The following is a 14,242-nucleotide window of genomic DNA, read 5'->3' as shown; positions in this document are numbered from 1 at the left end:
ATATTCAACATTGCTCCAATAAGGAAAAAAAAAAAAATTGTATAGGTCCTCTGGACGGGTTCTTCTCTAATGAAACGTTTCGTCTCTCTTCCAAGAGACTTCTTCAGTCTGAGAGTTTCAGGCAAAATTCAGGCTTTATGAAACTCTCAGACTGAAGAAGTCTCTTGGAAGAGAGACGAAACGTTTCATTAAAGAAGAACCCGTCCAGAGGACCTATACAATTTTTTTCCTTTGATTTTTTACCTGGATTACTGAGATGCATCAGGATATTATAATTATAATTATTTTTCCAGTGAGAAAGTTGTTTTCTTTAATGCCATGTGAATTTTGAGCAGGTCTTGGGCAGGACAGAGAGCGGCTTGGCCAAAAAGGATAAATAAAATAAGCAAACACACTGCCGCACTGGCAAAAGTGTATGTATATTATCGGTTCTGTTTGTTATGATATCGGACTGATAAGTATGACGTCACAATTCCCTGATATCGGGCCAATAGTTATTGTGCACCCCTAAAGCCTACGGTGAATGGCATTAGCATCAGTGCGAGTTACTGCAATGTCAATGTCAACTTTATTTATAGAGCACTTTAAAAATCATCAACCAACTGCATCAAAGTGCTGTACAGTAATCATAAAACAACTTGTAAAAACATACTAATACTAAAGTAAAAACAATCAATTAAATAGACAAGACACATAGAATACAATCCTTATAAAAATGCCAGAGAGTAAAAATGAGTTTTCAGAAGAGATTTGAAGTGTTCCAGATTATGGGCAGATCTAATATTGAATGGTAAGTTGTTCCACAAATTAGGAGCAGTGACAGCAAATGCCCGGTCTCCTCTGCTTTTCAGTCTGGTCCTGGGAACGTGTAGAAGCAGTTTATTGTTCGACCAAAGTGATCTAGAAGAAGAACAGTTACGTAGAAGATCCTTAAGATAGGCTGGGGCCAAGCCATTTATACTGTAGCTTTAAAAACCAATAAAAGAATTTTGAATTCAATGCACTAAAAAACTGGCAGCCAATGCAGAGAAGCCAGTACTGGTGTTTTATGATCATGTTTTTTGGTTCCAGTTAGGAGTCGTGCAGTAAAGAGTCTATGGCTGTGTCTGAATTCATGGGTTGCAGCCCACGTAGACTGTGGCCAACATTGGGCTCACCCAACGTTGACCGCAGGCCACTTGTGTCGACTGCATAAACAGCTGTGAAATGAGACGGTCTAGTCTGTGGAAGACATATATTTGTGTGACCATGCGCTGGCTCGTTGCACATCATATTGCTTCAATTGTTTTTTCATGGTATAACTTCACAAAAATCACAATTTAACTGTCCCAATTCTGAGTAAGCTGGAAATATTAAACAATCCTCTTCCCAAATACATTCTAAAATATTTTTACTACAGGACAGGATTAAAAGACGGGGAGATTAGCTCCCAGGGGCTGTAAAAGTCTCTGGTTTGTTTTAATAAAGAATATGCTAATGGAGTTATTAAAGGCAGTTCATTAATTTTTGTTTGTCATTTATTTAAATGACTGCAGTTGTATGAAACCCTCCAATTAAACTCTAAAGGTTACAAGCAAACTAGCACCCAGTCAATCTTACTTTTAGAATGGGGAGAGGGGCTATTCACAACACTTTCATAATTTTTTTTTACAATTCTGGGGGGCTTAGGAACATTTTACTTCCAGAACTATTGACATTTATAATTTTGCATGCGTGTGTCTTCAGGAAAGATGAGGTAATTTATAATGTCAACGTAGCTAACATCAGGACATAGCTTCATGTTATCTGTCCATGAGCAGTGACAGGTGAGCCACTGTTAAAGAATTGTCCTCGCCCCTTTTTTAAAACATTCTTACAGTATACACACCTCCAATGTGTTGCTATTTACGCCAGGTAAAAAAAACTTCAGTGAAAAATACTTTGATAAACAGCGATAGAGAAGAGTATCCCCGTAACTGTGAACAACAGTGCAAGCGGAAATACAGTATGAATTATGGGTAATGGCGCAAAGTCAGGAATACTGTGGCTAGCTCTGTCCAGTTCACCCATTTCAGAATAAAAGCATTTCTTTCATCATGTTTGTATTTTTATAAATACTGTTAATTCAAATACTTCCTCAACTATATTTTCTGTGTTGTCTATTTTGTTATTTGTTACTTAAATATTGTTAAGTGTTATTTTATTTCTTCTTGATGCACTATGCTACACACAAAGTGCCTGACACATCCAGCACGGCCTGTAAGGAGTCTCAAAGTTAGCGCAACCTAGTTTAACAGACGCTAATTGGTCTGCTAACAGTTTCCAAAGTCAACAAAAATGCTAATCCGCTAAATGAGAAGCTAGTTCCCTTGTTAGCAGATAAGCAGAACTGTGCCCACCTCTGATTGTGACAAATAGCCAATAAGAATATGTGTCCCCACAAAATCAGCTTTACAGACATTTCATTTTCTCATTTGTACTTTTTGTATCTGAGGCCACATTTCTGTCATCATTTGTGTTTGTTGATGTCATGATGTGTTTGTCTCACACCAGCCAAAATGTCAACCCGGGAGAAAAACAGCCAAGCTGGTAAGTCATGACGGGAAGGATAACATGCTAACAGCAGCTTTAGTACTCTTTCTGTTTCTAGACCAATCACTGCTTTCCATCATAAACCACACCCACCTGCTGTATGTCACTCAGACTTCTCAGGTGATGAAACATCATGTTTACTTCAATATATGTTCAAACGGAGAGAGTGAAAGTAACCAGCTCAACTGAACTTGTTTATTTCAACATTAGACAGACGCCTTTTCAAAATTTAATCCATGATGGAAGAACAGGCATTAAGATGCCTCAAGTACAAAGACCTGCTGTACATAAGGCCCCTGGTGTTTCTGTCTGAGGTGCTTCACCTGCATCGGTTTCTTTTACTGATTTACAAGTAGCTGTTCCCTTTTGCTCACCTGCCTGATTATTGTATGACATAGCTTTTCCACAATGCTATTTGTTTCTGTATCTAAACTAAGTGTTGTGTCATTATTCATTATTAAAAACTGGTTTCAGACCTTGCAGCTTGTAGAATCTCCTTCAACAGCAATAATTCAGCAGTGGTTTTCTGTAGAACTGTATCTGTCTCTAATGTGGTTGAAGAGAATCTTCAGTTCATTGAGGTTTACAGACATTGGTTTCTGCTCAGCTCTCAAAGGTCCCCACATCGTTTCAATTAGACCAATGTTCAGAACTTTGGACCATTGCAGCACCTTGATTTTTTTCTTTTTGAAACAGTTATGTTGTAGAGTAGCTGCTGTGTTTGGAATCATTGGGCGGCTGTGGTGGAGTGGTTAGGGGGGTTGTCCTGGAATTGGAAGGTCGCCGGTTCGATCCCCCGTCCAGCCGTTTCTGTTGTCGTGTCCTTGGGCAAGACACTTCACCTGCCTTGTCTACTGATGGTGGTCAGAGGGTCCGGTGGCACCTATGCTTGGCAGCCCCGCCTCTTGTCAGTGTGCCCCAGGGCAGCTATGGCTACAATGTAGCTTACCATCATCATTGTGTGAATTTGAGTGTGAATGTGAGTATTGTCTGTAAGTGTAAAGCGCTGTGGGGTCCGGAGGGACTTGATAAAGCGCTCTATAAGTTCAGTCCATTTTACCATTGTCCTGTTGTATCATGACCCAATTTGGTCCAAGCTACAGCTGTCAGACAGATGACCTCAGGGAATCCTTTGGTCTACCGAGGAGTTTATAGTCGATTCATACAATCAACTCCCACCACCATGCTGACATCTGGTACAGGCATTTGCTGTTGTGCAGTATGGTCTGGTTTTGTGCAGAACGTTCTGCGGTTCCTTCAGATGAAACTTTACAAACCAAGCCGTGCCGCAACCTTCTTCAATCTTTCTCTCATTGTTGCTGAAGATAATCAGCACATTTGATAAGCAACTCCTGACTGATATTGAACCTCTGAAATCCTATGGAAGCAGTAATGCTGAAACCAGTTTTTCACTCAGTTGTAACATTTGTTTTTAGTTTAATAGAAAATGTGGTTGAATTGTGAGTTTTTATTGATTTAAATGCACTTTATTTTAACACATTTTTTGGGATGAGGTAGAATCACAATCTTACTATAAGTAATAAACAGCCTTCTAAAATTTGCTGTAATATTTATTGCTAAGTCTATTCAAATATTTATATATTTTTAAAACCAAAGGAGAAAGTCTTCATTAACATGTTCTTCTTTCATCCTACTCTTTCAGAGGGAAACTCCATCAAGATGTTCATGCGTGGTCGACCAATCACCATGTTCATCCCCTCAGATGTAGAGAACTATGATGACATTCGAATAGAACTTCCTTCAGAAAGACTGAAACTAGAATGGGTGTATCCTTTATGATTGTTGTGGCCATTTTCTCAAACATTTTCAAAACTGAAGAAGTAGGCCGGCTACCAGATGCTCAATTATGCAGCAGCTCACTCAGTTCATTAATGCTCATCAAACTTTCCAGCAAAAACTTTGTCTTTAGACTCCAGTGGTCCAAGTAGTCCATCCGTTTTCCTTAATGGCATAAACAATATTAACACCTACCAGTTCTGATGAATGAATCAAGTGTCTTGTTCCAGGCCTGAAGCAGGGCATCCATCCAAAAATCCCTTAATCAATCCATCCATAAATCTTTTCCAACAGGTGAGCCATCCAAATTTCAACTGACTTGTGTCCAGTTGTAATCGGCAAGTCGAATTCTCCAAAAAATCCACAGTTAAGCACCATCTATTGAAGGGCAGGTTTTTTACTTTATGTATTGGCCATTTTCTTTAACGTTCAAATGTTTTAAATGGCCACTATTGCAATGGGGTAGTATTTTCAATGCAGGCAAAAGAAGTCCATTGTCCAAAACCATGTAGATGTCTTCCATTGATTTAATCTAAAAGAAAAAAAAAAGATGGAACTTCCAAAATTTAACAAGCAAACATTTGTGTTCCACCACACCCTCTTCTGCTCTGGTAAAAAAAACAACAACATATGCCCACCCCAATGCATGCTGGTCCAATACTAGAGCACATACTTAGGGGTTTCCCAATTTTTACAATTAAACCAATACAACAAAAAATACTAACAAAATATTTATGCAAAGTATTTAATCTTAAATAAATTAAAGAACAATTTCAAATGTAAAAAAGGTTAAAATAGCTCCTACACTGATAATAAACAACTTATACGGCATGTCAAACATCCATCCATTATCTTCTGCTTATTCCAGAGTTAGGTTGTAGGGGCAGCAACTTGAGCAGAGAGGTCCAGACATTTCTTTGAACAGCCACCTCCTCTGCAATTTGACTGTTCGTATGCAGTGTCAAACATTTTGTCACTACCTATAGATCTTTACTATAGATGAGGGTAGGAACATAGACCAGCTGGTAATCAGAGAGCATTACCTTTTATCTAGTCTTCCTCTTGACCACAACAAACTGGTACAATGGTACAAGATACTTAAACTCCACCACCTGAGGCAGAACCTCACCCCCAACCCAGAGAGGGCGATCTATCTTTTTTCAACTGAGGACCATGGACTCAGATTTGGAGCTGCTGATCCTCATCCCAGCTGCTTCACACTTGGGCTGTGAACTGCTCCAGTGAAGGCTGATTATGACACATACAGGACCATCTGCATATAGCAGTGATGGAACCCTGAGGTCAACAAACTGGACCCCTTCTGCTTCCTGGCTGCACTGAGAAATTTTGTCAATCAAAGTTGTGAACTCTGGCAGAGTCGCCAAATTTACTGCTGGAAATGCAAAACTGACTAAAACTGTATAGGTATTGAAAGGTTCAGAGCAAAGGACCGCCTCGCTACCATGTACTTCAGGGAATACAATTGAATGCCTTCTCCAGCTGCTAGGATCAATTAAGAAACATAAATTCCTCCATGATGATTAGATGGAGATTCACAGACATGTCAAACAGGTGGTATTGTTGCGACAGAAAGACAGAGCTGAATCTCCGAAGAGCCCCAGTCCTGATTATCAGCAAATCAAACCAGATTCAGTGGATCTTCAGCTGATAGAAAGTTGTTTTTGGTGAATGTCCAGGTGAGTTCCAAGAGCTTCCTTCACTTTTGCAGATATCGTCAGTGGCGCGTATTGTAGGAAATTCTAAGCTGCCATTTAGTCAGAGAGAACCTCAGCAGATAGTTAGATTCACTGATTTTGATTTTATCAATCCTAATTAATGCTATTACAACCCTAAATAAATCTTGAATGTAACTAGAGCCTCTTCTTATTAAAACCAACAGCAGATGTTGTGAGGTCCACACAGATCTCTGTAGAACCACAGCAGATCTAAAGCAAATTTCAAATGTTTAGTTGGATTTCAGAAGAACATCAGGTCTTGTCAGAACATGTGATGAGAACCTCAGTCTTAACAAAACCTCAGTAGATCCCTTTAGTTAAAAACATTAAGTCCAGAGAGATTCTGGAAACCCTAGAGTAGAAACAAGAAGAAACTAAGCTGAGTGTTTGTAGATACAAGCAGAACAGCAATAAAACCTCAGGAGACATCCAGCTGTTGTGCAGGTGTTTTCTTTGACAGTGTGCAGATATGGTTACCGTGGCAGGGACTGCAGAGCAAACATCTACCTCCTTCCAACAGGAGAGATTGTTTACTTTGTTGCATCGGTTGTGGTTTTGTTTAACTACGAGGAGCGGACTCAGAGACATTACCTTGGACACACTGACTGCATCAAGTGGTGAGAAACTAAAAATCATCTGGTTCTTTTTACTTTGGTTCCCTTTGGTGACAGTAACATCTTTCTGCATTAGTCTGGCCATCCATCCTGATAAGATCCGCATTGCTACAGGGCAGATCGCAGGAGTTGACAAAGACGGACGAGTGAGTATGAACATCAGTCAGAAGCAAACATACACTGAGTTTGTTTCGGTGATTTGATGTAGAAAGGTTCTCACATTGTAATGAACTCACAAAAACAAACATTTTTAAATAAAATGCAAAAGTATTAACTGAACTTTTGACAGACTAATTACAACTATAGAACCCTGTGGCACAGCCTAAGCTTTTATCCTTAATGGCTTTTTATTAAGGGTTCATTGCTTTTACTTTCATACTTTAAGTAGTTTTAAAACCAGTACTTTTATACTTTTACTTGATACTTCTACTTCTAAAAAAGTATGTTTAAACCCTAGTATTTATACTTCTACTTCAGTAATGAATGTGAATACTTTTGACACCTCTGTGATTGGAGGTCATTTAAGTTTAATGGAAGTCTAATAACTTCTAAATGCAAAATGATGACATTTTCCCTGTGTATCCCATTGAAGCTGAAATAAAGCTTAATATTTCAAAGAACAAAAGCCATCTCCTGAATGCTCTTAACAATTAGAAGTTTGAACCCTCCCAATAAGATCAAGTATGATGTGCAACAAAAAAACCACTGATGAGCCAACAGGATCTCAGCAATTTCACACACACATGTTGTGGGAGTTTGTTTGAGGAGGAGCTTAAAAACAACAGTCACTGTTTTACACTCTAAAAGCTGACATGATGATGAATGGCAACACGCACCATCATGGTAACAGCCCACACAAACTACATGGTTTTTGTCTGTTCTGTCCAGGCGCTGCAGCCCCATGTTCGTGTTTGGGACAGCGTGAGTCTGTCCACCCTGCAGGTCATCGGTATGGGAACATTCGAACGTGGTGTTGGCTGTCTGGCTTTCTCTAAAGCAGTAAGTATCACTGCGCTGCACCATATTAATGTAGTTCCTTAAAGTGCCTGTGACGTCAGATCTTTGTAACACATATGAATGTAGTTTTGGAAAGATGACTTTGATAAAAAAAAAAAATTGCAAAATAAATTTCATGTTGCTGAGATGAACAGTTGTTAGGATATTTGCTTGTGAAGTAACAGGAAGTGATGTCAAAGTGTCAAATCTTATCTTATCTTATGCAGTGGAATGTCTGCATGTGAACAGGGCTTTGCCACAACAGCTCACAACACACACTGTAGAGAAGAATCTGCTTTTTCTTTAAATTATTTTGAGTCACTATCAGTAAGAGGGGAAGAAAATGCAGAGTTTAAATAATGTTTCAATAAACAAAGACCAGAGAGTTTTCTTTATTAAAGAGTTCCCCTTTGATGTCACTTCCTGTTTCACTTTGGCTGAGCCAAGTTCAGAAGAAAATAAATCAGTTAAGGGACAAAATGGGTTAAATCATGTGTGTTATGCCAAGTTTCTTAAATATAAAGATGTTTTCTTTGACTTTTTGTATTTGAAGAATATGCTTGTCACGAGTGCTTCTGACATACCATACATGACATTTCCTGTTTTTTCTCAGGACTCTGGTCAACACCTGAGTGTGATCGATGACTGTAACGACCACATGTTGACAGTTTGGAATTGGCAGAAGAAAGCAAAGATTGCTGAGATCAAGGTAAACATAAAACGTTTGTCACGTTACCTGCCTGTTTTTAAATTAAATGTTAGACCTTGTTCGAACTGTTCTTTGCTGTCTTGACAGACTACCAATGAGGTGGTCCTGGTTGTGGAGTTCCACCCCACTGATCCAAATCTTATCATCACCTGTGGAAAGTCCCACATCTTCTTCTGGACTTGGAATGGGAATTCTTTGGTCAGAAAAAAGGGATTACTTGGGGTGAGAAATAGTCTGTTTTATCTGTTGTTATGGCAAATGATTTTTGTTTTTCATATGAAACTCAGGAATTCAAGGAAAGTCTGAAGTCTTAAACCAGGATGAATTGAGGGAAGGCTGGTGCAGGTCATGTTTCCTTTAGGAAACGGGTTCAGTTCTTATTACCCAACCCTTTAGTCCCTGTTCACGCTTTCAGGTGGCTGTGGCTCAGTGGTTAGGAAGCCATGGGGCAAATCCTGTTCTGGGTTTAGTTTTTCGAGTTTGTTGCAACTCACTGGGGACAAACAGCTATTCATGCAACGTTCCTCTTTAATTAACAGTTAAGCTAAAAATTAGCAGCAGTGTTTCTCCTACCATTATCCAATCTTATAGCAGGCACCTGCATATACAAAAAGCACAAAACAAGAGTCAATAACAGCAGCAAAATTAGGGATGGGTACCGAATTCGATACTACCAAGTATCTATTCACGTAACATCAAACGGTACCATGTTTCGGTACTTAAACGCATCATTGCGACCGTATTGGCGTAAGAATAGTGGGTTTTCCATGCTTGTCCTGAACGCAGCATCACGCAAGAGTGTAATGACGTCAGCAGCCGCTGGTTCAGTAAACAGAGTTGAGTTCGGTCTGAACGTAGCTGAAAGCCTCGCAGCTTCTGGAGTGAAACTCACCGAACAGATCGCCTCTTAATTATCTGGTGGATTTTTTATCTTGTTCACTTGCTCAAAGTAAACAAAATACCGCCACCTTCTTTATTTCATCCGCCATTAAACAGAGACCGGCAGAGAAAAGAAGTGTTGGACGCGTTTTGGATTCTCAAAAAATTACTTTTTCTGCCAAGTTTAGATGGATAGATCAGGGGGGTTAATCCTGGTCCTGGAGGGTTGCTTTCCTGCAGGTTTTAGAGCATTTTCATGAATGGGTGGTTAAGAGATGTGAGGCAGTGTGTCATGTGACCCTAATGTGATCATTATAACAACTTATAAATCTGGAACTACTACTAGAGGTAGCACTTCACTTCTTCTGCTTGTGACATCATTGCAAAGTATTTAGGCAACATGTTTGTAACCATGTTGATTTGAAAATGTCACCTAACTTTCAATTACTCTGGAAACATGAGCTGTTTGGTTTTAGGCAAAGTGGAAAAATGAATTCTCCATTAATTATTATTATAAGACGATGAAAATATTTAAAGAAAAAGTGTGTGTCTGTGTATTGGTCTTCGTTTACAGTTAGTTTTTTTATGTATAATGATGATTACTTAGCAGTCTTGTATTCATGTGCTCTTTTTTAATATAAATAAAAGTTGGAAAAGAAAAAACTGGAGGAAGTTCAGCTGTATTCAGCTGCAGAGCAAACAGGAAGCTCCACCTCACTGAAAACAAAGAAACCTGAGTCACATTTCAGCCTGAGCAGTTTTCACTTACACTGTTTCTCATCAGTTTGTCACCTAAAAAGACTTCAAGTCCAGATTCATGTCCCTACCCTGCTCTGTTTCTAGTCCCAGTCTAACCCTGGTCTGAATCTAACTTTAGTCCTAATCTGTTCTTACTCCCAGTCTAACTGATCACTGTCTGGTCCTGGTTTGATTCTAAAGTAGTGTTGTTCTCTTGTCAGAACTGCGATAAGACAAAGTTTATCCAGTGTTTGGTCTTCCTGAGCACCGGAGACATCCTGACCGGAGATTCTAGAGGAGACCTGTTGGTCTGGTCCAGGAGCTCTGCAGAGACGGCGCCTGGAAAGGGACCAAGAGGTGCAGATTTGTTTGTCTATGTTTTAAATGTGCTGTTTCATTGTAAAATCTTATCTTATCTTAGTTTTAACTGAAATCTTAATTTATTAAATTATTATATAACACTACTTCAGTTTCACAAACTACTTCAAGTTCTCATCCATGTTTCTACTCTTTGTTTCACTACAGCTAAAAACAAGTTTAAAAACAGTTCTGCACACACTGTTCAGTTTGTTAAAGTTCTGAGAGATGCTGTTTCGCTGTGTCTGCTCTCACCGTCTGCCAGGATCTCTTCTTTTTTCCTTTTTTTTTTTTAAGCAAAGCAAGTTTTTGTCCAATTTCAATTTTGGTATCAAACCTTTTTTTAATGAGTTCCAACACTGGAGCTAAACTGTTCATGTCCCCGAGGCAAACTGAAATAGTTGTGACTTGCAGAAATAAAGACATTAAAATCCAGAGCAGAGTTCTGTTTCAACTTGTACTCCTGATCAGTGAGTTTCTGTGAAGAGAAACCACAGCTGGGAATGCATTGGCCCACTTTCAGTAATGGTTTTAATGTCATGTTGTTCAACAGGTTTCACTGGAAACATGCCTAAACTAAATGATTTTCAGCTGAGTTTTCATGTGGAGTCAGATAACTGTTCATCTCTGCCAAACTGTCAGACTGTTGAGATTTCTAAGTAAACTCACCTGTTCAGGCGTGTACAGGCAGAAGATCAGTCCAGAGTTCAAACAAATAAAGTTTTAATCATTTATCTGGAATGGCAGACGATGAAAATGTCTTTTGAAAACCAGATGTTTCATTTGTGGACTGCTGCTTCCTCCTGCTGGTCACTGCTTGAACTACATCCACATTTATATAATCAGTGTCACACAGAGACTTACGGCTCTGTCATACAGACAGATGTCTCATTACAGCAGAGAGCTGAGACCTTTCTGTGTGGAGTTTCCATGTTTTGTCCGGATACTCCGGTTTCCTCCCACAGAGCAGAAACATGCATGTTAGATTACTGCTAACTAAATTGTTAATATTTAATTTCTGAAACTTGTGCGTCTGTGTGTGTCTTTATCTGCGTGTGTGTAGCCTTTCAAATCAGTCGCAAGGTTGAAGGTCCAGAGGGAAGTAACATTTTTTGTATGTGTGAGATGAGAAGCGGCTTTCTGCTGACTGGAGGAGGAAAAGATCGAAAAATCTTTCAGTGGGACCACGAACTTCGAGTGGACCGAGAAATTGAGGTTCGTGCGCACACTTATGCATGTACGCACACATGTACACACTCGTATATGTGTACACACATGTAACTGGTAAACAGACTGTGCTCCTTTCTATCCAACCAGGATACTCAAAGCGCTTCACACTACAATCTGTGCCCTCATTTACTCATTCACGCTGCACTTTACTAGATCTCACTACAAAGCTAACATGTACAAATCAATCTGTAGAGACTAACACAATGCTAATCACATTCATACACTGATGGGACACACATCAGAGGCATTAGGGGTGAAGCGTCTTGCCCAAAGACACAAAAACTGAGACAGCTGGAACAGGGGATCGAACTAGCAACATACCGGTTCCAGGATGACTCCGCTAACCACTCTGTCACATACATGTACTCAATCATATGTGTACACATACAGTCCCCTCCAAAAGTATTGGAACAGCGAGTAAAATTATTTTGTTTTTGTTGGACACTGAAGATATTTAGGTTTAAGATCAAAAGATGAGACGAGTTCAGAATGTCAGCTTTTATTTCCTGGTATTTACAATGTAGATGTGTTAACAACTCACAGCATACAACCCTTTGTTTGAACCCATCCATTTTCAGGGTTTCCCCTAGGATTTTTTTTTAACCGTGGTGGTGGTGGGCTGTCTTTTTTTTGAGTGGGAGGTATTGACACAGACATTTAATTATTAAAGGTGATTTATTTTATGCTAATCTGAATCAGTTTAGTATATTTTGTAAATATATTTGACAGTTTTGTAGGAATGAACACATTATCATGTTAATTCAAAATAAACCTGCTTCTTATTACTTCTGTAAAATGTTTAAAAGAAAATCATAGTACAAATCCTCAAATCATGTCCTGTTTCTACAAATTGTCTTTGTAACACTTCAGAAGAACTCTAAACTCTTGTAGATATAAAAGACAATAAAAAGACAAAAAAAAATGCAGCTATCCAAAAAAAAATCTTCATTTCAATTATTGAAATAAATTTATTAAGAATTCAGTTCGCATAAATATGTCTGTCTGCAGGTTCCGGATAAGTTTGGAGTCATCAGAGCTTTGTCTGAAGGGAAGGGGGAGGAGTTCTTAGTTGGCACATCTCGTAACTTCATCCTGAGAGGAACCTTCAATGACGGCTTCCAGGTGGAGGTCCAGGTGAGATCACATGACATCATGAATCTGACAGAAGATGACAGATACCGACTGGACCCCTCAAGTCTTGGTCTGTTTATCACTGTGATTTGTTGTTTGGCTTTGTTGCAAAAAGAAATTAATAATATTTTAAAATAATGCAGCTGTGCCCCATGGTTCAGACAAGCGTCCTGTTGCCTTATTTAAAGACATTTGACAGGGAACAGAGAAATATATTGAACAGCCCAAAGTTTTTGTAAGAACAAATAAAATGAAGCTGCTTTATCCTTAAGGATTAATTATGGCTTTAGGTATCACTGTGATGTGTCACAGCATCTGTTTTACAATCAGTTTTCAATTGTGGTATTAACGTAACTATCAAATACACTTGTTTTAATTATACTGTTATAAGTGTAAGCTGCTTGTGATTGTTTCTGTTAGATAAAATAAATATCAAGACAATAAGATTGACAAACAAGCAGCAGCTCTGGATGAGCTCTTTTACTTGCTGCAAGGAATTCATATACAGACAAGGTACAATACCATACCATGTCAGTAGCATGAACTGACTTTCTGTACAGCTGTCAGGCTTTTAAAGGGTCCCATTCAAAGGGGCTGAGTGTCCTCAAAATTTATTAGTGAATTAGCACTTGCTAAATTTATAGGCTAAATTTAGAAGCACTAACTGAGGTCTATAAATGTTATTGATCAACGTTGATTCAGCTGAGGGTGAAAGTTATCACACATTTTGTTCATGTGTTTGTCATGTATCCACTAGGTGACAATATATGAACTCAAATACAGCTGTGGAACGTCAATGACAAGTCTTAAGAGAGCAACATGTGACTCTTGTCTGTTAAAGAATGTTCATGGGTTGACTGGGTTATTTTAGTGCTTTAGAATTAGCTTTTGCTAAATATTTCAGTTAGTGCTTTAGATTTAGGGGGCCTAAATATTTGAGTTAGTGTTTTAGGGCTATTGGAACTAATGTTTAGATTAGTGCTGCCCACTACTGCTGATCTCTATAATCTAAGTTAACAGTTTAGAAAGTCAAAGATCAACAGCTGTGTCTTCACTCTAATAGTAACTGACCACAAGCAATTAGGAGGTCATGCAAAAACAAACACAAATCAACAGTATTAATATCTTTTAATTAAATGAACTATAATATTTAAAATCACAATTTAACCAACAGTTTCCCACTGTGTATCACCCTGATTTCTGTCTGAGCATCATGACACACTACAAACAAAGGGGCCTTCTGGATTTAGAACCCTCATTTTCTCAATGTTATGTTATTTTCATTTTGTTAGAAGGTATTTCAGTGGTGCTTTTATTGTCTCCTGTTTCTGTATTTCAGTGATGTGTTCAGGGTCTGTATGCCTGTGATGTGTTCAGGGTTGCTCTATGTCTGTGATGTGTTCAGGATCTGTATGCCTGTGATGTGTTCAGGATCTGTATGCCTGTGATGTGTTCAGGATCTGTATGCCTGTGATGTGTTCAGG

General features: G+C 38.8%; 1 protein-coding gene across 3 annotated transcripts in view; it reads left to right on the top strand.

The window, feature by feature from the left end:
- The window catches only part of eml4 (EMAP like 4), a 65,207-nt gene that overhangs the window by 33,175 nt on the left and 17,790 nt on the right, over positions 1 to 14,242 (top strand). For 2 of the 3 annotated variants that reach the window (XM_014025324.1, XM_014025322.1), the window contains 10 exons: positions 2,533 to 2,568; positions 4,235 to 4,358; positions 6,572 to 6,721; positions 6,795 to 6,864; positions 7,607 to 7,717; positions 8,328 to 8,423; positions 8,511 to 8,645; positions 10,262 to 10,397; positions 11,461 to 11,612; positions 12,636 to 12,761. In XM_014025324.1, the coding sequence (XP_013880778.1) occupies positions 2,533 to 2,568; positions 4,235 to 4,358; positions 6,572 to 6,721; positions 6,795 to 6,864; positions 7,607 to 7,717; positions 8,328 to 8,423; positions 8,511 to 8,645; positions 10,262 to 10,397; positions 11,461 to 11,612; positions 12,636 to 12,761 (1,136 nt within the window). The remainder of the gene's footprint in view (positions 1 to 2,532; positions 2,569 to 4,234; positions 4,359 to 6,571; positions 6,722 to 6,794; positions 6,865 to 7,606; positions 7,718 to 8,327; positions 8,424 to 8,510; positions 8,646 to 10,261; positions 10,398 to 11,460; positions 11,613 to 12,635; positions 12,762 to 14,242) is intronic. The other variant, XM_014025323.1, reaches the window with a different exon arrangement.

Source organism: Austrofundulus limnaeus, unplaced genomic scaffold (genome assembly GCF_001266775.1).
Source record: "Austrofundulus limnaeus strain Quisiro unplaced genomic scaffold, Austrofundulus_limnaeus-1.0 Scaffold468, whole genome shotgun sequence".
Classification (NCBI taxonomy): Eukaryota; Metazoa; Chordata; class Actinopteri; order Cyprinodontiformes; family Rivulidae; genus Austrofundulus; species Austrofundulus limnaeus.
The sequence above is the reverse complement of the archived record's forward strand: the minus strand, read 5'-3'. Positions and strand labels throughout refer to the sequence as shown.